At 45.6% G+C, this 26431-nt stretch overlaps 1 protein-coding gene across 2 annotated transcripts in view; it reads left to right on the top strand.

Annotated features, from left to right (window-relative positions):
• Positions 1–26431, top strand: part of CARS1 (cysteinyl-tRNA synthetase 1) — a 256464-nt gene that overhangs the window by 149856 nt on the left and 80177 nt on the right. For both annotated transcript variants that reach the window (XM_030201116.1, XM_030201118.1), the window contains 2 exons: positions 1294–1391; positions 1828–2017. In XM_030201116.1, coding sequence (XP_030056976.1) covers positions 1294–1391; positions 1828–2017 — 288 coding nt within the window. The remainder of the gene's footprint in view (positions 1–1293; positions 1392–1827; positions 2018–26431) is intronic.

The raw sequence follows: 26431 nt of genomic DNA on the forward strand, positions 1-26431 counted from the left end.
TTAGGGCACTTTTTGGGGGCTTGGTCGTTATTAAAACAAGTGTAGTTCAAAACGTCTTAGTTTTAGTCTTTTGACATTTTCGTTTTGTTTCATTATGGCAACGTCCTGGTCTTAAGAACGCCCAAATCCCACCCTTGACACACCCCCTTGAGATGTGGATGTACTGCAGACAAACTGCTTAGGAAAACGTCTGGAAAATGGATTTCAAAAAAATCAATTTGGACGTTTGGGAGAGAAAAACGTCCAGACCCTGCTTTATGCCACTTTTTAGATGTTTTTCTCTCTTGAAAATGAGCCATGTGGTGTTGGAAGATACATAGTGGCTCTATTACTTTGCTGCATAAGTGTCTACGCGCCAAAACGGATACCGCGTGGCTCTTGCAGTGATTTCATTTTTGACGTGCGTAGGTCATTACCGCTCGGTTACCGCATGAGACTTTACCGCTAAGTCAATGGCTTGCAGTAAAGTCTCAGACCCAAGATGGATGTGCGGCAATTTTCATTTTGCTGCACTTCCGTTTTCAGCAAAAATTTTAAAAAGGCATTTTTTTGCAGGTGCACTGAAAAATGATTCTGCGCACACCTAAAACATGCGCCTACGCTACCGCAGGCCATTTTTCAGCACACCTTAGTAAAAGGACCCCTTAGTTGCTAATTCACCTCTTTTTGGATGTTATTTCTGATCTTTTTTTAAAGGCCTTTGTAAATTAGGCTCCTAAAACTACCTATTTCCAGTAGTTCAATTCTTGTATACCGTATTTCCAGTAGTACACTTTTTCTGGGGCAGCTGCAAAGATATGTTTACTCTATGCAGATACCTTACAATTCTGCTTCTGTTCTGCCTAGATTGCAAATTCCTAGGCATGTGTCACGTAACATAAGGTGTAGAGAAAGAAAGCACATACTTTTGTATATGTGTGTTTACCCCCACATAATTTTGCAAGAGCTATCTGCATGTAAAACTTGCTTTATAAATTACCCCCATACTATGCAGACCATTTTTAGGAGCAGGCCTGTCTTTTTATTCTTTGCCACAAACTCTGATCAGAGCAGTAATGGTGATTGTTAGGTTGGTGAAAGGCAAATTTGCTGTAATAGATGCCCAGTTATTAGCTTCAAAGATACCCACATGGTTCTTGGTTAAAAGTATGTATAAATATCAGTCCACATTTATTAATTTATAATTTCCTAAAGTGGATTATGGACATGAATTGACTTATGTGGCTGCAGCTATGTGTTATAGGGTCTGTGAATAGCTGAGACCTTAAACTGCATGCTTCTCTCTTTCTGTAGGAGTTCTTTTTAAATGTGAAAGATCTGCTTAGAACAGCCACTGATATCACTGGCCAGTATGAGAAATGGGAAGTGCAAGAGACAGAGCTGAATAAATGGTGAATACAATAAATTCTGTTATAATGAATATTAGTGTGTATGTATTGCTGGGGACCAGGCTTCTATGTATATTGCAGATGCACAGCTGGAAATTAGTGTTAAGTGAATGTTGTCAATAAAAAGAGAAATTGGGGCTCAATCAGCAAAAGCACTTCACAGATCCTTCCCCATTTGCAACAAAGGTAGTTTTGCAGTTTTGTTTTAGGGGAAAATAGTATTCCATGTTTCTACTCTGGAGCCCGACTTCTCTTTATTGAGGGATCTTTGCAGGCCATGATGCCTTTTACTGGATCAGAATAAAAATTATCCAAACATAATGATGATTGTGTTTTCAAAGACACAGAAAAGGGAAATAGGAAAGTGAATTGAGTGGGACTGTGGTTTTAGAATTGCTTATGTAAAATGTAATTCATTTATTTTTTTTTTTTTGAGTAGTTTTTATGAGAAAAAGTCTGCTGTTCATGAAGCACTGTGTGATAACATTGATACCCGCACTGTCATGGAAGAAATGCGCTCTCTTGTTAGTCACAGCAACTGCTATATTGCTGCTAAGAAAATGGCCAGGCAAATGCCTAACAGAATGCTGCTGAGAAGTATTGTTGTCTATCTCACCCAGATGCTGAAAGTAAGTGACAAGGAATTGTATGTGCACAACATGCCCATTGTATATCCCTGTGCATATCTATATAATAATTGGTAACTCTGCTTTCCTGGATGGCTGGGTTCGTAACTGCATGCTGACGTTAGCTCACCTCCAACATTCCCTTCCCTCTGTGTCCCGCCCTCGCGGAAAGACAAAATGACATCAGAGGAGAGCAGAACACTGAGAGGGACACGAGCCCAGCCTGCCGCTGCTGCAACCTGAGGTAAGATGAACGGCTTAAAGGCAGAGTGGCAGGAAGGACAGAATCATTGCCCATGGATGGGAGGGCAGGGGAGGGTAGGATCACTGGGGAGGGGAGAATCGCTGGACATGGAATGGAGGGGAGAGGAGAATTGCTGGACATGGAGGGCAGAGGAGAATTGCTGGACATGGAGGGGAGGCCAGAATCGCGGGACACGGAGGGCAGGGCAGAGGAGAATCGCTGGACATGGAGGGGAGGCCAGAATCGCGAGAAACGGAGAGCAGGGCAGAGGAGAATCGCTGGACATGGAGGGGAGGCCAGAATTGCGGGACATGGAGGGGAGGGAAGAATCGCTGGACATGGAGGGGAGGGCAGGGGAGAGAGGAGAAATCGCTTAGAGGAGAGCCTTCCTAGGACCCGTTTCATTTTTCATGAAACGGGCTTTGTTACTTGTATCATATAAAACAGAAGAGACCAGATTGGTGGGAGGTTGTCTTTTCCGATTGTCTACTACTAGTAACAATAACTTCCTTAATCTCATCAGCAGATGAATCCAGGAGCTGGTGGGTTGTATCAGCCTACCAGCAGGTGAAGGTAGAGAACACTGAAGAGAAAGCAGTGACTCTGGACATCCAGCTTTTCCAAGCTGCTCTTAAAAAAAAAAAAAAAAAAAAAAAAGTAAGCTCTAGGAAGAGCTGTCTGATTTCTTTGGTAAGAGACTGGCTGGGGGGGGGAGCGCCATTTGGTCTCCCTCTGAGAGCTACCGCTGCCTTCGGGGACTTTTTTGCAGCCCCGGTGAGTAAATCCTTTGCCTTTCTTGTTGGTAAGGTCAGCGTTCGGTTCAGACGGGGCGGAACATGCTATGGCGGTGGAAATAGTAAAAGGATGTTCCCGCTGCGGCTCTCACTGTTCCGCAGTGGGCACCTGCGTAGCGAGGTGCTCCAATGCGGTCTCAGGTGTTGAGGGGCCTATGGAATCTGTGGGCAAGTCTTCCCGCGCTTCGGAAGGTGCTGCCTGTGTTGTGGTAGCTGCGCCTGAAGCGGTTGTAGAACCTGCGCCTTTTTCTGTTTCTGATCCTTCCCGCCTTTCTGGTTCTTGAGGCGCGGGTGTCGGCAGCACAGAGGCGGCTTCTGGCACTGTTGTTGATTCTCTTGGCGCTGGCATGTCAGACATAGACTTCTCTCTGGATTTTATTTTTCTCCTGCTTATTTGCTGAAGAGGGGATTTTCTTCTGTGCCCCCCTCCCCTTCCTCAATCATCCTTGGAGGGCAGAGAGACCTTTCCTAGTCAGGGTGACTTTGGGTCACCTCTACAAATTGAGGACCCAGCTGTTAAACGCAGACGGTTAGCTTCTTTACCGAAGGTCTTTGGGTCCCCATTCTCCGCTGTCTTTCATTTTGGTGGGATCTGGGGACTCGGCACGACCTTCTAAGCTTGAAGGATGGGGAGCAAGATGATCTGACAGCAGTTCGGATTTTTCATCGTGATGAACTGCTCGCTCTGATTTCTAAAGCTTTGACAGCTGTGAATATTTCTGATCCAGTGGAGCAAGCTACAGCTTCTATCAGTGTTAAGGTGGTGAGCACGCGGAAACCATCTAAGGCCTTTCTGATGCATGAGTCCATTCAAGAGTTAATCTCCGCTCAGTGGTTTGACCCTGAGAGTGGGTTGAAAGTAGCTAGGGCTGTGGCTCGTCTCTATCTGGTGGCTGCTGCTACGCTAGACACCTTCTCTTTTTCGAAGGTGGATGCTTTAGTCACTGCAGTCACAAAGAAAACCACTCTTCAGTGGAAGGGGGAGTTGTGCTTAAAGACATGCAGGATAGGTGTCTCGAAGCCTCTCTTAAACGTTCCTTTGAAGTGGCTGCATTGGCCTTACAAGCCTCCATCTGTAGTTCCTATGCAGCCAGAACTTGTCTTTCCTGGTTTCAGCAGGGCTTGGAACAGGACCAGGATTCGGCTTCTATTTCGGTTGCTGGTGTTTTGATGGAGTCGGCTGATGCCCTCTATGATTTGGTCAGGGCATCTGCCAAGCAGATGGCTCATAAGTACATAAGTACATAAGTAGTGCCATACTGGGAAAGACCAAAGGTCCATCTAGCCCAGCATCCTGTCACCGACAGTGGCCAATCCAGGTCAAGGGCACCTGGCACGCTCCCCAAACGTAAAAACATTCCAGACAAGTTATACCTAAAAATGCGGAATTTTTCCAAGTCCATTTAATAGCGGTCTATGGACTTGTCCTTTAGGAATCTATCTAACCCCGTTTTAAACTCCGTCAAGCTAACCGCCCGTACCACGTTCTCCGGCAACGAATTCCAGAGTCTAATTACACGTTGGGTGAAGAAAAATTTTCTCCGATTTGTTTTAAATTTACCACACTGTAGCTTCAACTCATGCCCTCTAGTCCTAGTATTTTTGGATAGCGTGAACAGTCGCTTCACATCCACCCGATCCATTCCACTCATTATTTTATACACTTCTATCATATCTCCCCTCAGCCGTCTCTTCTCCAAGCTGAAAAGCCCTAGCCTTCTCAGCCTCTCTTCGTAGGAAAGTCGTCCCATCCCCACTATCATTTTCGTCGCCCTTCGCTGTACCTTTTCCAATTCTACTATATCTTTTTTGAGATACGGAGACCAGTACTGAACACAATACTCCAGGTGCGGTCGCACCATGGAGCGATACAACGGCATTATAACATCCGCACACCTGGACTCCATACCCTTCCTAATAACACCCAACATTCTATTCGCTTTCCTAGCCGCAGCAGCACACTGAGCAGAAGGTTTCAGCGTATCATCGACGACGACACCCAGATCCCTTTCTTGATCCGTAACTCCTAACACGGAACCTTGCAAGACGTAGCTATAATTCGGATTCCTCTTACCCACATGCATCACTTTGCACTTGTCAACATTGAACTTCATCTGCCACTTGCACGCCCATTCTCCCAGTCTCGCAAGGTCCTCCTGTAATCGTTCACATTCCTCCTGCGACTTGACGACCCTGAATAATTTTGTGTCATCGGCGAATTTAATTACCTCACTAGTTATTCCCATCTCTAGGTCATTTATAAATACATTAAAAAGCAACGGACCCAGCACAGACCCCTGCGGGACCCCACTAACTACCCTCCTCCACTGAGAATACTGGCCACGCAATCCTACTCTCTGCTTCCTATCTTTCAACCAGTTCTTAATCCATAATAATACCCTACCTCCGATTCCATGACTCTGCAATTTCTTCAGGAGTCTTTCGTGCGGCACTTTGTCAAACGCCTTCTGACGGTTTCGACTTGATGACTGCTATGGTTGCGCCACTGGTCGGCTGATGGTAAGTGAGCATTTTTTGTTTTTTGCTTTGGTAACTTAAAGATTGGGGTTTAAAGGAGGAATTGTAGAATAAAAACTATAAAAAAGCAAACTTTATCAGCTAATCTCTATACTCTTTCCCCTCTAGTTTTAAAACTTGAACTTTGTACCACAACATTAACAGATAGCTTCTAGCAGGCACTTCAGTACCTAGTTTAGTCTTCGTCCTGCCCACCCCTAGCACAAATCTTCATTATAGTCAGTTATTGTAATTATGATAACAAGCAAGGAGTGCTCTTAGAGAGTTTTAAATACATTTCATTATCTTCTAAGAAGAAAACACTAAATAAATCACACAATATACCATATAAACTAAAGACATTTTTATATTAGGCTAATATCCTTAATACCTTAGCAAGTTTTAAATTATTGAAAAACTCAAGCATACTAAGATGGAGTCAGCAGTCCAACAGCGAGAGGGGTGCTATCCAGTCTTTGCGTTGAGTGTCACATGTCTCCCAGTTGGTGAGCAGTTATATCTGTGATCCTGATGCAAAAGCTCCTAGCTCTCAGAGAATGAGTCCGTTCTCTTGAGGCTAGAGTAGCAGTCTTGGAGGAGCTGAGGGAGACTGAAAGGTACATAGAGGAGACCTACAGGGATGTTGTAGAGAAGTTCCACCTCTAGTCTGGTAGCCCCTGTGCTGCCTTGGAGGAGGGAGGTCTCCTAGAAGGAGAGCATCACCCTGATGAAGTAGGAAGTACTCCTGTAGCCAGGACCTGCCCACCAGGGGATGTACTACCCTCTCGCACCGAGGATATGTCTCCAAGTTCTGCCCAGGAGGGAAGGGTTAAGATAGCTGTTGTAGTTGGTGATTCGATCATTAGGCATCTAGATAGCTTTGTGGCTGGTGGATGTCTGGTGCGAAGGTGGCGGATCTCACGCGTCACCTAGACAGGATCTTAGATAGTGCTGGGGAGGAGCCGGCTGTCTTGGCACATGTGGATACCAGTGACATAGGAAAATGTGGGAGAGAGGTTCTGGAAGCCAAATTTAGGCTCTTAGGTAGAAAGCTGAAGTCCAGATCCTTCAGGGTCGCATTTTCAGAGATGCTCCCCATTCCACGTGCAGGACCAAAAGGCAGACAGAGCGCCAAAGTCTCAATTCATGGTTGAGACGATGATGCAGGAATGAGGGATTTAGATTTGGTAGGAACTGGGCGACATTCTGGGAAAGGGGGAGACTATTCCGAAAGGATGGGCTCAACCTTAACTGGGATGGAACCAGGCTAACTTTTAAAAAGGAGATAGAGCAATTTTTTTTTTTTTTAATTTGTATATATTTATTGATTTTGTATATTAACAAACATATTGCTTATCAAACAGTCAATCACTGACACAATCCAAAATATTCCCCCCCCCCCCACCTCTTCCCCCCCCCCCCCCAGGCAAGTTATACATTTAAGTTTTTATGTCATGTGAGTTAAATTCCGATATTGAGTCCATAACTCTGAGGATTCATTATAACGTCCCAATCTCTAGTCCGTAAGTTTCTCCATTTCACCGATCAAAGATAGCTTCAAGAGCCAGTCCTCTTCCGAGGGTGCCTCTAATTGCTTCCAATGCCTTGCTATAACAGTTTTTGCTGCTGCTAAACACATTCTTTTAAACTGGCTCTGCCATTTAGCTCCCGTCTATTACCCAATCCAAGCAAACACCATTGAGGTTCACACGGGAATGGCTTCCCCGTGTGGGCTGCTATCTTTGCAGCAACATTTCCCCAGAAGACCTGTATTTTGGCACAGGACCACCAAATATGTAGATAGGTCCCCTCCTCGTCTCCACATCTCCAACACCATTGTGAAGTCCCTGGAAACATAACATGCAATCTGTGTGGGGTATAATACCATCGTGACAGGATTTAAAAGCATTTTCCTTTATCAGCATACAGGAAATCTATTGTTATTATTATTTATTACATTTGTATCTCGTGCTTTCCCACTCAAAGCAGGCTCAATGCGGCTTACATAGTAACGGGAAGAACAATATAACAATATAATATAACAAATGTAACAGTAATAAAAGAGATAAGTAGGTAAATAAGTACATAAGTACATAAGTAGTGCCATACTGGGAAAGACCAAAGGTCCATCTAGCCCAGCATCCTGTCACCGACAGTGGCCAATCCAGGTCAAGGGCACCTGGCACGCTCCCCAAACGTAAAAACATTCCAGACAAGTTATACCTAAAAATGCGGAATTTTTCCAAGTCCATTTAATAGCGGTCTATGGACTTGTCCTTTAGGAATCTATCTAACCCCGTTTTAAACTCCGTCAAGCTAACCGCCCGTACCACGTTCTCCGGCAACGAATTCCAGAGTCTAATTACACGTTGGGTGAAGAAAAATTTTCTCCGATTTGTTTTAAATTTACCACACTGTAGCTTCAACTCATGCCCTCTAGTCCTAGTATTTTTGGATAGCGTGAACAGTCGCTTCACATCCACCCGATCCATTCCACTCATTATTTTATACACTTCTATCATATCTCCCCTCAGCCGTCTCTTCTCCAAGCTGAAAAGCCCTAGCCTTCTCAGCCTCTCTTCGTAGGAAAGTCGTCCCATCCCCACTATCATTTTCGTCGCCCTTCGCTGTACCTTTTCCAATTCTACTATATCTTTTTTGAGATACGGAGACCAGTACTGAACACAATACTCCAGGTGCGGTCGCACCATGGAGCGATACAACGGCATTATAACATCCGCACACCTGGACTCCATACCCTTCCTAATAACACCCAACATTCTATTCGCTTTCCTAGCCGCAGCAGCACACTGAGCAGAAGGTTTCAGCGTATCATCGACGACGACACCCAGATCCCTTTCTTGATCCGTAACTCCTAACACGGAACCTTGCAAGACGTAGCTATAATTCGGATTCCTCTTACCCACATGCATCACTTTGCACTTGTCAACATTGAACTTCATCTGCCACTTGCACGCCCATTCTCCCAGTCTCGCAAGGTCCTCCTGTAATCGTTCACATTCCTCCTGCGACTTGACGACCCTGAATAATTTTGTGTCATCGGCGAATTTAATTACCTCACTAGTTATTCCCATCTCTAGGTCATTTATAAATACATTAAAAAGCAACGGACCCAGCACAGACCCCTGCGGGACCCCACTAACTACCCTCCTCCACTGAGAATACTGGCCACGCAATCCTACTCTCTGCTTCCTATCTTTCAACCAGTTCTTAATCCATAATAATACCCTACCTCCGATTCCATGACTCTGCAATTTCTTCAGGAGTCTTTCGTGCGGCACTTTGTCAAACGCCTTCTGACGGTTTCGACTTGATGACTGCTATGGTTGCGCCACTGGTCGGCTGATGGTAAGTGAGCATTTTGTTTTTTGCTTTGGTAACTTAAAGATTGGGGTTTAAAGGAGGAATTGTAGAATAAAAACTATAAAAAAGCAAACTTTATCAGCTAATCTCTATACTCTTTCCCCTCTAGTTTTAAAACTTGAACTTTGTACCACAACATTAACAGATAGCTTCTAGCAGGCACTTCAGTACCTAGTTTAGTCTTCGTCCTGCCCACCCCTAGCACAAATCTTCATTTATAGTCAGTTATTGTAATTATGATAACAAGCAAGGAGTGCTCTTAGAGAGTTTTAAATACATTTCATTATCTTCTAAGAAGAAAACACTAAATAAATCACACAATATACCATATAAACTAAAGACATTTTTATATTAGGCTAATATCCTTAATACCTTAGCAAGTTTTAAATTATTGAAAAACTCAAGCATACTAAGATGGAGTCAGCAGTCCAACAGCGAGAGGGGTGCTATCCAGTCTTTGCGTTGAGTGTCACATGTCTCCCAGTTGGTGAGCAGTTATATCTGTGATCCTGATGCAAAAAGCTCCTAGCTCTCAGAGAATGAGTCCGTTCTCTTGAGGCTAGAGTAGCAGTCTTGGAGGAGCTGAGGGAGACTGAAAGGTACATAGAGGAGACCTACAGGGATGTTGTAGAGAAGTTCCACCTCTAGTCTGGTAGCCCCTGTGCTGCCTTGGAGGAGGGAGGTCTCCTAGAAGGAGAGCATCACCCTGATGAAGTAGGAAGTACTCCTGTAGCCAGGACCTGCCCACCAGGGGATGTACTACCCTCTCGCACCGAGGATATGTCTCCAAGTTCTGCCCAGGAGGGAAGGGTTAAGATAGCTGTTGTAGTTGGTGATTCGATCATTAGGCATCTAGATAGCTTTGTGGCTGGTGGATGTCTGGTGCGAAGGTGGCGGATCTCACGCGTCACCTAGACAGGATCTTAGATAGTGCTGGGGAGGAGCCGGCTGTCTTGGCACATGTGGATACCAGTGACATAGGAAAATGTGGGAGAGAGGTTCTGGAAGCCAAATTTAGGCTCTTAGGTAGAAAGCTGAAGTCCAGATCCTTCAGGGTCGCATTTTCAGAGATGCTCCCCATTCCACGTGCAGGACCAAAAGGCAGACAGAGCGCCAAAGTCTCAATTCATGGTTGAGACGATGATGCAGGAATGAGGGATTTAGATTTGGTAGGAACTGGGCGACATTCTGGGAAAGGGGGAGACTATTCCGAAAGGATGGGCTCAACCTTAACTGGGATGGAACCAGGCTAACTTTTAAAAAGGAGATAGAGCAATTTTTTTTTTTTTTTAATTTGTATATATTTATTGATTTTGTATATTAACAAACATATTGCTTATCAAACAGTCAATCACTGACACAATCCAAAATATTCCCCCCCCCCCCACCTCTTCCCCCCCCCCCCCCCAGGCAAGTTATACATTTAAGTTTTTATGTCATGTGAGTTAAATTCCGATATTGAGTCCATAACTCTGAGGATTCATTATAACGTCCCAATCTCTAGTCCGTAAGTTTCTCCATTTCACCGATCAAAGATAGCTTCAAGAGCCAGTCCTCTTCCGAGGGTGCCTCTAATTGCTTCCAATGCCTTGCTATAACAGTTTTTGCTGCTGCTAAACACATTCTTTTAAACTGGCTCTGCCATTTAGCTCCCCGTCTATTACCCAATCCAAGCAAACACCATTGAGGTTCACACGGGAATGGCTTCCCCGTGTGGGCTGCTATCTTTGCAGCAACATTTCCCCAGAAGACCTGTATTTTGGCACAGGACCACCAAATATGTAGATAGGTCCCCTCCTCGTCTCCACATCTCCAACACCATTGTGAAGTCCCTGGAAACATAACATGCAATCTGTGTGGGGTATAATACCATCGTGACAGGATTTTAAAAGCATTTTCCTTTATCAGCATACAGGAAATCTATTGTTATTATTATTTATTACATTTGTATCTCGTGCTTTCCCACTCAAAGCAGGCTCAATGCGGCTTACATAGTAACGGGAAGAACAATATAACAATATAATATAACAAATGTAACAGTAATAAAAGAGATAAGTAGGTAAATAAGTACATAAGTACATAAGTAGTGCCATACTGGGAAAGACCAAAGGTCCATCTAGCCCAGCATCCTGTCACCGACAGTGGCCAATCCAGGTCAAGGGCACCTGGCACGCTCCCCAAACGTAAAAACATTCCAGACAAGTTATACCTAAAAATGCGGAATTTTTCCAAGTCCATTTAATAGCGGTCTATGGACTTGTCCTTTAGGAATCTATCTAACCCCTTTTTAAACTCCGTCAAGCTAACCGCCCGTACCATGTTCTCCGGCAACGAATTCCAGAGTCTAATTACACGTTGGGTGAAGAAAAATTTTCTCCGATTCGTTTTAAATTTACCACACTGTAGCTTCAACTCATGCCCTCTAGTCCTAGTATTTTTGGATAGCGTGAACAGTCGCTTCACATCCACCCGATCCATTCCACTCATTATTTTATACACTTCTATCATATCTCCCCTCAGCCGTCTCTTCTCCAAGCTGAAAAGCCCTAGCCTTCTCAGCCTCTCTTCATAGGAAAGTCGTCCCATCCCCACTATCATTTTCGTCGCCCTTCGCTGTACCTTTTCCAATTCTACTATATCTTTTTTGAGATACGGCGACCAGTACTGAACACAATACTCCAGGTGCGGTCGCACCATGGAGCGATACAACGGCATAACATCCGCACACCTGGACTCCATACCCTTCCTAATAATACCCAACATTCTATTCGCTTTCCTAGCCGCAGCAGCACACTGAGCAGAAGGTTTCAGCGTATCATCGACGACGACACCCAGATCCCTTTCTTGATCCGTAACTCCTAATGTGGAACCTTGCAAGACGTAGCTATAATTCGGATTCCTCTTACCCACATGCATCACTTTGCACTTGTCAACATTGAACTTCATCTGCCACTTGCACGCCCATTCTCCCAGTCTCGCAAGGTCCTCCTGTAATCGTTCACATTCCTCCTGCGACTTGACGACCCTGAATAATTTTGTGTCATCGGCGAATTTAATTACCTCACTAGTTATTCCCATCTCTAGGTCATTTATAAATACATTAAAAGCAACGGACCCAGCACAGACCCCTGCGGGACCCCACTAACTACCCTCCTCCACTGAGAATACTGGCCACGCAATCCTACTCTCTGCTTCCTATCTTTCAACCAGTTCTTAATCCATAATAATACCCTACCTCCGATTCCATGACTCTGCAATTTCTTCAGGAGTCTTTCGTGCGGCACTTTGTCAAACGCCTTCTGAAAATCCAGATATACAATATCAACCGGCTCCCCATTGTCCACATGTTTGCTTACCCCCTCAAAAAAATGCATTAGATTGGTGAGGCAAGACTTCCCTTCACTAAATCCGTGCTGACTTTGTCTCATCAGTCCATGTTTTTGTATATGCTCTGCAATTTTATTCTTAATAATAGCCTCCACCATCTTGCCCGGCACCGACGTCAGACTCACCGGTCTATAATTTCCCGGATCTCCTCTGGAACCCTTCTTAAAAATCGGAGTAACATTGGCTACCCTCCAGTCTTCCGGTATTACACTCGATTTTAGGGACAGATTGCATATTTCTAACAGTAGCTCCGCAAGTTCATTTTTTAGTTCTATTAATACTCTGGGATGAATACCATCAGGTCCTGGTGATTTACTACTCTTCAGCTTGCTGAACTGACCCATTACATCCTCCAAGGTTACAGAGAATTTGTTTAGTTTCTCCGACTCCCCCGCTTCAAATATTCTTTCCGGCACCGGTGTCCCCCCCAAATCCTCCTCGGTGAAGACCGAAGCAAAGAATTCATTTAATTTCTCCGCTACGGCTTTGTCCTCCTTGATCGCCCCTTTAACACCATTTTCGTCCAGCGGCCCAACCGATGTGGAAGGGAGGAAGGTGGGAGATTTAGTCTGGAGCAGTGTCGTTGTCTTCTGTGTATGTGTTGGGTAGATGGGTTCATAAGATTAGTCTGGGTCATTTGGATAAACTTGTTTAAATAGATGGGTCTTTAGTACTTTCCGGAAGGGTAGATAGTCACAGATTGAGTGGATTGGTCTGGGGAGGGTATTCCAGAGTTGGCTGCCCAGGTAGGATAAATTGGATCCAAAATAATTTTTGTACTTGAGTCCTTTGCAATTGGGGTAATGCAGGTTGAAGTAATTTTGCAAGAATTCAGACATGTTTCTGGTTGGAAGCTCAATCAGGTTAAACATATAGCCCGTAGATTCACCATGGATAATCTTATGGATTAATGTATGGACCTTGAAGTTGATTCGCTCTTTGATGGGGAGCCAGTGAAGTTTTACACGAAGAGGTGTTGCACGTCCAAAATGTGATCTGCCAAAAATAAGTCTTGCTGCTGTATTTTGGGCAGTCTGAAGTTTTTTCAGGATATGGGTCTTGCAGCCTAAGAAAATGCTATTACAATAATCGACATGGGTAAGAACCGTGGACTGCACCAAGTTCCGGAATGTTTTCAGTGGGAGATAAGGTTTTACACGTTTCAGTATCCACATCATATTGAACATTTTCTTTCTAATGTATTTAGCGTGATTTTCTACTATAAATCTACTGTAGCTGCATGTAATTTTCAAAAGGGCGACTATAATAAAATGAGGAAAATGGTGAAAAAGAAACTAAAAGGATCGATTGCAAAGGTTAGGACACTCAATCAGGCGTGGATGTTATTCAAAAATACCATCTTGGAAGCCCAGTCCAGATGCATTCCAGATGCAAAGGTGGAAAGAAGAGAAAACATCAGCCAACATGGTTAAAAGGTGAAGTAAAAGAGGCCATTACAGCCAAAAGATTGTCCTTCATAGAATGGAAAAAGGTCTCAAACAAAGAAAATAAGAAGCAACATAAGCACTAGCAAGTCAGATGCAAAGCATTATTAAAGAAGGCTAAAAGAGAATATGAACAGAAACTTGCTGCAGAGGCTAAAACTCACAGTAACAATGTACTTTTTTAGGTACATCAGAAGCAGAAAGCCTGCGAGGGAATCCGTGGGACAGATAGATCACGAAGGAGCAAAAGAGGCGCTCAGGGAGGACAAGACCATAGCAGAGAAACTGAATGAATGCTTTGCTTCGGACTTTACGGAAGAAGATGTAAGAGATTTGTCTGTACCGGAAGTGGTTTTCAAGTGTGATGATGCGGAGGAATTGAAAGAAATATCGGTGAACCTGGAAGATGTACTGAGTCAAATTGACAAGTTAAATAGTAGTAAATCACCTGGACCGGATGGCATACATCCAATGGTACTCAACCCAAGCATGAAATTGCTGATCTGCTGTTAGTAATATGTAACCTGTCATTAAAATCGTCCGTAGTACCTGAAGATTGGAGGGTGGCCAGTGTGACACCAATTTTTAAAAAGGGTTCTGGGGTGATCCGGGAAATTATAGTCCAGTAAGCCTGATGTCGATGCCGGGAAAATAGTGGAAACTATTACAAAGAATAAAATTATAGAACACATAGACAGATATGGTTTAATGGGACAGAGTCAGCATGGGTTCAGTCGAGGGAAGTCTTGTCTTACCAACTTACTTCATTTCTTTGAAAGCTTGAATAAACATGTGGATAAAGGTGAGCCGGTTGATGTAGTGTGTCTAGATTTTCCTCATGAGAGACTCCTGAGAAAAATTAAGAGTCATGGGATACGAGGCAAGTTTCTGGTGTGGATTAGAAATTGGTTACTGGGCAGAAAACAGAGGGTAGGGTTAAATGATCATTTCTCTCAATGGAGGAGAGTGAACAGTGGAGTGCTGCAGGGATCTGTATTGGGATCGGTACTATTTAACACATTTATAAATGATTAGGAAATTGAAACGATGAGTGAGGTGATCAGATTTGCAGATGATACAAAACTATTCAAGGTTGTTAAAACACGTTCTGACTGTGAAATATTGTAGGAAGACCTTAAGAAATTGGAAGACTGGGCGTCAAAATGACAGATGAAATTTAATGTGGACAAATGCAAGGCTATGCACATTGGAAATAATCTGAATCATAGTTACCTGATGCTAGGGTCCACCTTGGGGGTCAGCGCTCAAGAAAAAGATCTGGGTGTTTGTTGTAGATAATATGCTGAAATCTGCTCAGTGTGTGGAGGCGGCCAGAAAAGCAAACAGGATGCTAGGAGTTATTAGGAAAGGGATGGTGAATAAGACTGAAAATACTATAATTCCTTTGTATCACTCTATGGTGCGTCCGCACCTTGAGTATTGTGTTCAGTTTTGGTCGCAGTATCTCAAAAAAGATATACCAGAATTAGAAAAGGTTCCAAGAAGAATGACTAAAATGATAAAAGGGATGGAACTCCTCTCATATGAAAAAAATGCTAAAGAGGTTAGGGCTTTTCAGCTTGGAAAAGAGACGGATGAGGGGAGATATGATTGAGGTCTACAAAATCCTGAATGGTGTAGAACGAGTAGAAGTAAATTGATTTTCCACTCGTTCCAAAAGTAAAAGGCTAGGAGACACTCGAGGAAGTTACATGGAAATACTTTTAAAACAAATAGGAGGAAATATTTTTTCACTCAACGAATAGTTAAGCTCTGGAACTCTTTGCCGGAGGATGTGGTAACGGTGGTTAGCATATCTGGATTTAAAATAGGTTAAGAGAAATTCCTGCTATTGGGATTTGTAGTATGGAGTATTGCCATAATTTGTGTTTCTGCCAGGTACTTGTGACCATTGGTCTGACCCAGTATGGCTACTCTTATGTTCTTTTGTTCTTATATTTTACTGTTTATTCATTAGGATTTATTTACTGCTTTTTTGAACAAATTCACCCAAGGCAGTGAACAGCAAGAAAAATCTGGACATAGGCAACAGACAATTACAGCAGTAAAAATATTCAAATAACAGTACGTAGTATGGTACTATCAGCCTATATGTTCCACCTTCATTTATACCCTATGCTGTCTATTAAGATGTTTTTTATTGCATTTTGTGTTGGTGTTATAAATAACATAGTAGGACATTCTGTTATTTGAATGTTTTTACTGCTGTACTTGTCTGTAATTTCTTCAAATGCTAAAATATCTTAATAGACAGCATAGGGTATAACCAAAGGTGGAATATATAGACAGACAGTGTAACAGGAGTTAGATAGATAGAAAATAAGGAGATTAACTTAAGTTGCACATGAAGTCAGAAAAGTGAGTGAAGATGATCTCAGCTAGAGTAGGAATGGATAAACAAGTCATTCTACAGTATGTTCAGTAGGTGCTAGTCCTTTTTCTCCTAGATTCTATATAGGATGCCCAAAGTTGTGCACCCAGTTTTATATACACTTTTCAGAGTTGCACGCAAATAAATTGGATAATGAGCTCTGAATCTTCAATAATTGGGTGCTAATAACCAATTATTGATGGTAATTGGCACTCATTAAAATTTGTGCACATATCTGGGTGCACGCTATGCTATAACTACTACTACTTAACATTTCTAAAGCGCTACTAGGGTTACGCAGTGCTGTACAATTTAACATAGAGGGACGGTCCCTGCTCAAGGAGCTTACAATCTAAGAGACAAGTGAACGGACAGTCCGATAGGGGCGGTCAAATTGGGGCAGTCTGGATTTAGTGAACGGTAAGAGTTAGGTGCCGAATGCAGCATTGAAGAGGTGGGTTTTAAGTAAAGACTTGAAGATGGGCAGGGAGGGGGCTTGGCGTAAGGGCTCAGGAAGGTTGTTCCAAGCATAGGGTGAGGCGAGGCAGAATGAGCGGAGCCTGGAGTTGGCGGTGTTGGAGAAGGGTACAGAGAGGAGGGATTTGTCCTGTGAACGGAGGTTACGGGCGGGAACATAGGGGGAGATGAGGAAGGAGAGGTAGTGAGGGGCAGCAGACTGAATGCATTTGTAGGTAAGAAGGAGAAGCTTGAATTGAATGCGGTATCTGATTGGAAGCCAGTGAAGTGACCTGAGGAGAGGGGTGATATGAGTAAATCGGTTTTGGCAGAATATGAGACGTGCCGCAGAGTTCTGAACAGATTGAAGGGGGGATAGATGGCTAAGTGGGAGGCCAGTGAGGAGTAAGTTGCAGTAGTCAAGGCGAGAGGTAATGAGAGCATGGACGAGAGTTCGGGTGGTGTGTTCAGAGAGGAAAGGGCGAATTTTGCTGATGTTAAAGAGGAAGACGCTTCAGGTCTTGGCAGTCTGCTGGATATGCGCAGAGAAGGAGAGGGAGGAGTCAAAGATGACTCCGAGGTTGCGGGCAGATTAGACGGGGAGGATGAGGGTGTTATCAACTGAGATAGAAAGTGGAGGAAGAGGAGACGTGGGTTTTGGTGGAAAGATGATGAGCTCGGTCTTGGACATGTTCAGTTTCAGGTGGCGGTTGGACATCCAGGCAGCAATGTCGGATAGGCAGGCTGATACCTTTGCCTGGGTCTCTGCGGTGATATCTGGTGTGGACAGATATAGCTGGGTATCATCAGCATAGAGATGATACTGGAAACCATGAGATGAGATCAGGGCGCCCAGGGAAGAGGTGTAGATTGAGAAGAGAAGGGGTCCAAGGACTGATCCCTGGGGAACACCAACAGATAGGGGGATAGGGGTGGAGGAAGATCCATGAGAGTGAACTCTGAAGGTGCGGTGGGAGAGATAGGAGGAGAGCCAGGAGAGGACAGAGCCCTGGAACCCAAATGAGGACAGTGTGGCAAGAAGTAAGTCATGATTCACAGTGTCAAAAGCGGCAGATAGATCAAGGAGGATGAGGATGGAATAGTGGCCTCTGGATTTGGCAAAGAACAGGTCATCACAGACTTTAGAGAGTGCTGTTTCTGTCGAGTGAAGAGGGCGGAAACCGGATTGAAGTGGATTGAGGATGGTATGAGAGGAGAGAAAATCAAGGCAGCGACTGTGAACGGCACGCTCAAGTATTTTGGAGAGGAAGGGTAGGAGGGAGATGGGGCGGTAATTGGAGGGACAGGTAGGGTCAAGTGATGGTTTTTTGAGGAGAGGTGTGACTACGGCTATAAGACATGGTGCCTGACTCCCATGGCATATATTTTAAAAGGGGGCATGGCAATGGGCGTGTTGGGGCATTCTGAAAAGTTGCTTGTGAAATTACAGAATGCTGTCTTGACTATGCCTAACTTGTGTGCTGGCATTTGCACCAGGTTTTAGCAGGCATAAGTCTGGCGCCCCAAAGTTAGGTGCGGGATCTGCACTAAACACAATTCTATATCAGGCACATGCCCTTTATAGAATAGCGCTTGGCGCCAAATTGTTTTGGTGCCTAAGTTTCGGCACCATATATCGAATTCACTCCTTTGTGTGTGTGTGTGTGGCTAGTTCTTCCATTAAAGGCTTGGGAGAGGAGCCAAGCTTTCACCTGTTTCCTGAAGTAGTAGTAGTCTTATTCTGACTGAAGCCTTTCAGGGAGTGCATTCCAGAGTGAAGGCTCGGCAGGTGTCACATCGTGTGAGGTTAACCCCAGTTATTAGTAACTAGGTCTCATTGCATAAAATGGGACGTGCTAAAATAGCAGGAGTTAGTATTAAAATAACACATCTTTAATTGTGGCCCATGTTGATAACTGTGCCCTTAATGTTCTACTTTAGCACAGGTCCCACTTTATACAATGAAACCTAGTTACTGATAACTGTGCCCTTAATGTTCTATTTTAGCACCGGTCCCACTTTATACAATGAAACCTAGTTACTGATAACTGTGCCCTTAATGTACTATTTTAGCACCGGTCCCACTTTATACAATGAAACCTAGTTACTGATAACTGTGCCCTTAATGTTCTATTTTAGCACCGGTCCCACTTTATACAATGAAACCTAGTTACTGATAACTGTGCCCTTAATGTTCTATTTTAGCACCGGTCCCACTTTATACAATGAAACCTAGTTACTGATAACTAAAGTTAACAGTAGCCCACATTGATAATCTCCCTGCTTAATTTATTTATTTATTTGTTTGTTGCATTTGTATTCCACATTTTCCCACCTATTTGCAGGCTCAATGTGGCTTACATAGTACCGTGATGGCAAACGCCAATTCTGGTGTCAGAAATACAGACTGGTAATTGAGTTAAAGTTCATGAGTAACAGTATCATTAGGTAGTTGAGGAGGGAGAATTAAGTGTCCTCTTCTGGTACAAGTTTCGTTGTGTTGCAGGTTTCGGGTGTTTATGTTGGATCGTTGTGGTAGGCCTTCTTGAACAAATTGGTCTTTAATGATTTCCAAAAGGTTGTTAGGTCATGCATTGTTGTCATGGTGTTTGGTAGTGCATTCCATATTTGTGTGCTTATATAGGAGAAGCTGGATGCATATATGTTGATTTGTATTATAGTCCTTTGCAGCTTGGGTAGTGGAGATTTAGGAAATGTGCATGCTGACCTGTTTGTGTTTCTGGTTGGTGTCTATGAGGTCTGCCACGTAGAGCGGGGCTTTGCCGTGAATAATTTTGTGAACCAGGGTGCAGATTTTGAACGTGATTCGTTCTTTAATTGGGAGCCAATGCAGTTTTTCACGTAGGGGTTTGGCGCTTTCGTATCTCGTTTTTCCAAATATGAGTCTGGCTCTGGTGTTTTGGGCAGTTTGAAGTTTCTTCATAATTTGTTCTTTACATCCGGCATAGATTGCATTGCAGTAGAATATTTCCCTCGGGAAGAAAGGTTTTATTCGTTTGAGTTCCCACATTGAGTGGAACATTTTCTTTGTTGTCATTTTCGCTTGGCTTTCTAGCATAAGGTTTCGGTCAATGGTGACCCCGAGAAGGTTGTCTGAGACAGGAAGAGTGTAATCTGGGGCGTTTATACTGGTGGGTTTGTACATATTGTATTGTGATGATATGATGAGACAATGTGTTTTTTCTGCGTTGTTTTAATTGTAGTGCGTCTGCCCACGAGTTCATGATTTGCAGGCTGAATTCGATTTTGTTTGTGATTTCTGTTAGATCGTGTTTAAATGGGATGTATATTGTGACATCTGCGTAGATGTAGGGGTTGAGGCCTTGGTTAGATAGGGATTTGGCAAGTGGGGTAATCATTAGGTTAAAGAGGGTCGGCGATAGTGGTGAGCCTTGGGCTACTCCACATTCTGGTTTCCATGGTGATGATATATTAGAGTTTGATATCACTTGGTAAGTTTTTGTGGTAAGGAATCCCTTGATCCATCTAAGTACCCTTCCCCCAATCCTGAAATATGTTTTAGTATTTTATGGTTTATCATATCAAACGTGCTAGACATGTCGAATTGTAGTAAGAGTACACTTTTGCCTGTTGCAGTTTCTTGTTTGAATTTGGTTAGGAGAGTGATTATTCTCCAAGGACAAGCAGGCTGCTTGTTCTCACTGATGGGTCGGCGTCCACAGTGGCCCAGGAACGGAACATTTTTCCCAGTAATAATCCACAAATCTTTGCGACAGCTTCTGGAGCGCGAGGGACTCGCACAGCGCATGTGCGGCCATCTTCCCACCCATGTGCGTCCGTTCCCACCTCAGTTTTTTTTTTCTTTTTCCACGGAGGAAGTGGCTGCGTGTCAGTCTCTCTCCCTCAGGCCCAGAGAAAGACTTCGGCGTCTTCACGTGGTTTATTCGCGCTTTCTTTTTGTTTTAAGTTGCCTCTGGACATCACCACCAGCTGGGAGTAGCGAGCCGTCGAGTGGGTCTCCACCTGTCTCGAAGGCTTCTGCTGTGCAGGCCCACCACCCTGAGGAAGCGTGTGGATTCCACGTCCTCCTCATCGGTACTGAGGAGTACCAGTGACGTGCTTCGAGCGAAGGTGAATAAGCATCGTCATCGGTCTCCTCCGAGGCACGGTACCGGGAGCTCTGGGGCATAGAGGAATTTGGCACCCAAGAAGCGTCGACGCTGGGAGGAGTGCTCTCCCTCCATACAAGAGGTGTCGGTGCGTCGATCTTCGGACAGCCCGGTATCGCCTCCCAAGCCTCCACAAATTCTGATGCCGGCTTCTGCACTGACCCCACAGCCTTCCTCGACAGCGACTCTAGATGAGCGCATCTGAGCCATTCTTCTAGGCCTTCTGGAAGGGCAGCTGCGTCAGTCTACCTCGGTAACGGGGGTGCTTGTGCCCTCGATACCGTCGATGGAAGCGGCAGCTGGCTCTGTGCCTGTGGTGCGGTCCCCGACGCCGGTACCGCTCGCGGCATTGGCCTCGGCTGCCACCCAGGTCGACTCGACGTCGCTGGAGGGAGCTTCATTGCCGCTGGCAGGACGGGGTTCCTTGATGTCGAGACGGGCCCGGATTCAGACTGCAGTCAGAGAATTCTTGTCTGACACCGAGGAGGATGCCTCATGGGAGCAAGAGGAGGATCCCAGATATTTCTCTTCTGAGGAGTCTTGTGGTCTTCCCTCTGATCCTACTCCTTCCCCAGAAAGAAAGCTTTCTCCCCCGGAGAGTCTTACTTTCTCTTCATTTGTCCAGGAAATGTCTGTTGGCATTCCCTTCCCTGTGGTATCTGTGGATGAGCCCAGGACTGAGATTCTCGAGGTCCTTGACTATCCTTCGCCACCTAAGGAGTCATCCACTCTCCCTCTGCATAATGTCCTTAAGGAGACATTGCTAAGGAACTGGATGAAACCACTATCTAATCCCACCATTCCCAAGAAAGTTGAGTCCCAGTATCGGATTCACAGAGAACCTGAGTTCATGAAGTCGCAATTACCTCATGACTCTATGGTTGTGGATTCCGCTCTCAAGAGAGCCAGGAGTACTAGAGATTTCGCCTCAGCGCCCCCGGGACGAGAATTTAGAACCCTGAACTTTTTTGGGAGGCAGGCCTATCAGTCCTCTATGCTCGTGTCCAAGATTCAGTCGTACCAGCTCTACATGAGCATTCACATGCGGAACAATATGAAGCAACTGGCAGACTTGGTGGACAAGCTCCCTCCGGAGCACGCCAGGCCTTTTCGGGAGGTGGTCAGGCAGCTGAAGGCATGTCGTAAATTCCTGTCCAGGGGTGCTTACGACTCTTTTGATGTTGCATCCAGATCCCCTGCTCAAGGTATAGTGATGCGCAGACTCTCATGGCTGCGTGCCTCTGACCTGGACAGTAGAGTCCAGCAGCGGCTTGCGGATGTTCTTTGCCGGGGGGATGATAATATTTGGCGAGAAAGTTGAGCAGGTGGTCGAGCAGCTCCACCAGCAGGAAACCGCCCTCGACAAACTCTCCCACCGGGCGCCTTCAGCATCTACCTCATCAGGTGGACGCTTTTTCAGGGGAAGGAGGAATGCTCCCTATGCCTACAATAAGCGTAGGTACAATTTTAAATTTTTTTTTATTTTTTGTTACATTTGTACCCCGCGCTTTCCCACTCATGGCAGGCTCAGTGCGGCTGACATATTGTACATAGGTACTTATTTGTACCTGGGGCAATGGAGGGTTAAGTGACTTGCCCAGAGTCACAAGGAGCTGCCTGTGCCTGAAGTGGGAATCGAACTCAGTTCGACAGGACCAAAGTCCACCACCCTAACCACTAGGCCACTCCTCCACTCCAGTCCACCTTCTTGACAGCCTTCTCAGGCTCAGCCCGAGCGCGCTCGTTCTCGTCAACAGCGTCTGCCTAGACAGGCCCCTGCAGCTCCCCAGCAAAAGCAAGGGACAGGCTTTTGACTGGTTCCAGTTGAGCATAGCCGCTATAAAAGTGTCTGTGCCGGACGATCTGCCGGTCGGAGGGAGGCTAAAATTTTTTCACCAAAGGTGACCTCTCATAACCTCTGGTGGGTTCTTCAAATAGTCTGGCTAGGATACTCCCTCAGTTTGATCTCCAAACCTCCAAATTGCCCACCTGGAGCTCAGTCCTTCAGCTTCCAGCACAGGCAGGTACTTGCAGAGGAAATCTCCGCTCTTCTCAGCACCAATGCGGTTGAGCCCGTTCCACCAGGGCAAGAAGGGCTGGGATTCTATTCCAGGTACTTCCTTGTGCAAAAGAAAAGAGGGGGGATGCGTCCCATCCTTGACCTAAGGGCCCTGAACAAATACCTGGTCCGAGAAAAGTTCAGGATGGTTTCCCTGGGCACCCTTCTTCCCATGATTCAGTAAAACGATTGGCTATGCTCTCTGGACTTAAAGGATGCTTATACAAACATCACAGGCAGTATCTTCAATTTTGTCTGGGAAAACAACACTTCCAGTATTGTGTGCTACCCTTTGATTTCGCGTTTGCGCCCAGGGTCTTTACAAAATGCCTGGCAGTAGTTGCAGCGTCGCTACGCATACTGGGAGTGCATGTGTTCCCTTATCTCGACGATTGGCTGGTGAAGAACACCTTGGAGGCAGGAGCTCTACAGTCCATGCAGATGACTGTTCAACTACTGCAGCTACTCGGGTTTGTTATAAATTACTCAAAGTCCCATCTTCTTCCAGTTCAAAAACTAGAATTCATAGGAGCTCTGCTGGATTCACGGATAGCTCGCGCCTATCTTCCCAAGGCGAGGACAGACAATCTTCTGTCCCTAGTTTCCTTGGCCAGAGCATCTCAGCAGATCACAGCTCGGCAGATGTTGCGACTTCTTGGCCACATGGCCTCCACAGTCCATGTGACTCCCTTGGCCCGCCTGCACATGAGATCTGCTCAATGGACCCTAGCTTCCCAGTGGTATCAAGCTGCTGGGAATCTAGAGGATGCGATCCAGCTGTCCACCGAATTTCACAATTCCCTTCGGTGGTGGACAATTTGATCCAATTTGACCTTGGGACTTCCCTTCCAAATTCCTCAGCCCCTAAAAGTGCTGACAACGGATGCATCTCTCCTGGGGTGGGGAGCGCATTTAGATGGGCTCCACACCCAAGGAGCTTGGTCCCTCCAGGAATCAGGTCTTCAGATCAATCTCCTGGAGTTACGAGCGCGCTGTGGAAGGTTCTAAAAGCTTTCAGAGATCAGCTGTCCAATCAAATTATTCAAATTCAGACAGACAATCAGGTTGCCATGTACTAAATCAACAAGCAGGGGGGCACTGGATCTCGCCCCCTGTGTCGGGAAGCCGTCCAGATGTGTCTTTGGGCTCGCCGTTTCAGAATGTATCTCCAGGCCACGTATCTGGTTGGCGTAAACAACAGTCTGGCCGACAGGTTGAGCAGGATAATGCAACCTCACGAGTGGTCGATCAACTTGCTCATAGTGCAGAAGATCTTCCAAGAGTGGGGCACCCACTTGGTGGATCTTTTCGCCACTCAGATCAATCACAAAGTCCCTCAGTTCTGTTCCAGACTTCAGGTCCACGACAGACTAGCGTCAGATGCTTTTCTCCTTCATTAGGGGAACGTCCTTCTGTATGCGTATCCTCCCTTACCTCTGGTGGGCAAGTCTTTGCTGAAACTCAGGCAAGATCGCGGAACCATGATTCTGATTGCTCCCTTCTGGCCGCGTCAGATTTAGTTCCCTCTTCTGGAGTTGTCCTCCGAAGAACCAGTCTCTGGCTCTCATGGCCTGGATTTTGAGGGCGTAGACTTTGCCTCCTTGGGTCTCTCTGAGGGTGTCTCCCGAGTCTTGCTTGCTTCCAGGAAAGATTCCACAAAGAGGTGTTACTCTTTCAAATGGAGGAGGTTTGCCATCTGGTGTGACAGCAAGGCCTTAGATCCTCGCTCTTGTCCTACACAGACCCTGCTTGAATACATTCTGCACTTGTCAGAGTCTGGTCTCAAGACCAACTCCGTAAGAGTTCATCTTAGTGCAATTAGTGCTTTTCATTATCATGTAGAAGGTAAGCCTATCTCTGGACAGCCTTTAGTTGTTGGCTTCATGAGAGGCTTGCTTTTATCAAAGTCCCCTGTCAAACCTCCTACAGTGTCATGGGATCTCAACATTGTCCTCACCCAACTGATGAAACCTCCTTTTGAGCCTCTGAATTCCTGCCATCTAAAGTACTTGACCTGGAAGGTCATTTTCTTGGTGGCGGTTACTTCGGCTCATAGAGTTAGTGAGCTTCAAGCCTTGGTAGTGCATGCTCCTTACCTCAAGTTTCATCACAATAGAGTAGTCCTCCGCACTCACCCTAAGTTCTTGCCAAAGGTGGTGTTGGAGTTTCATCTGAACCAGTTGTTAGGATCTGGTAACTGTGAGCCCCTGTGCCCCGACTGAGCACGGCGAAGATGGAGTGACACCGCACTTGGTCAGGCAGCCAGACAACACCAAGCTTCACCTGGGAGACGACCACCGTTCCCTGAGAGTTGAGCCATCAGGTGCAGGTGGCCACCAGGACTTCTGGAACTGGGGAGTTGCACAGCCGCTGACCAGGCAAGCAAGCAGAACAGACACAGTCCAAGAGCCCGGAAATCCGTAGGGCAAAGAGTAGTGAAAAACAGTCCAAGGTCAAAGCAAGCAGCAAAACAAGCAAGGTCCGGGAAACAAGCCGAGGTCTGGAACACTGGATCTGAAGGCAAGGAGCACCGGCGTGGATCTCAAACACAATTGAGGCCAAAGCAATGAAGGACTGGAGGCAGGGCTTTAAATAGTATAGGAATCAATCTCAAACATGTGCAGCTGATCCAAGATGGCTGCCCCATCAGCAGAGGAAGCCCAACGCCCAAATATGGGCTTCCTTCCTGCAGCCGGCCAACCCCAAGATGGCCGCCACAAGCTGAGATGCCCATCCCAAGATGGCCGACCTATCCTGGAGAAACACCACCAAGATAGCCAGCTATCTCTGCTGGACTGCGCCTTGCCGGCGAATCGGCTGCGCAGGCCTGGAACCATGTGAGGAACAACACCAGTCAATTGTCTTGCCAGCATTTTTTCCCCGTCCTCATACCCGCCCTGCTGTACGTCAGTTGCATACATTGGACTGCAAGAGAGCATTGGCCTTCTATGTGGAGCGGACAAGCCCCTTCAGACAGTCCGCCCAAATGTTTGTTTCTTATGTTTAAACGGTTTATTGAGTTTTCACACAAATCAAAACAATACAGTTTTGTGCACAAATAACAGCATTGTGACGTAACAACCCAAATCTATTCCAGACCAACCTACTACATTCTTCAAATTCCCTTCCCCCCTCCCCCTTTCCCTTCCATCCCCTCCCCTAACCCCTCCTCCTTCCCCCAAACCACCCCCTTCATCCAACTCATAGAACAACAATTATATACACGGGAATATCATTTCACATCACATATCTAGAGATAATACAGTCTCGATGTCTACCAATAAATGCCTACCATTGAAACCCTATAACTCCCAACTCCCTCCCTCCCTCCCATACACAGAAGAAAAAGAAGAATTCCCCTCAGCAATGCCCTTGGGAGCTTGTGATCTGATAGCCCCTAAAGGCGGTGAGAGAGAACAAACAATCCCCATTATCCCCAACCCCCTCCCTATGGCACCTCTCACACACTGAACCCACCCTAAAAAAAAAAACAACCCTCTTTTTGGTCCCCCCTCCTACCATCCCTCCGTGCTTCTTTCTCCTTTCCTTATTCCACCCGGTGCTCCCCCCCTTTCCCCTGTGGTTCAG

The sequence above is a fragment of the Microcaecilia unicolor genome, chromosome 4 (assembly GCF_901765095.1).
Source record: "Microcaecilia unicolor chromosome 4, aMicUni1.1, whole genome shotgun sequence".
NCBI lineage: Eukaryota > Metazoa > Chordata > Amphibia > Gymnophiona > Siphonopidae > Microcaecilia > Microcaecilia unicolor.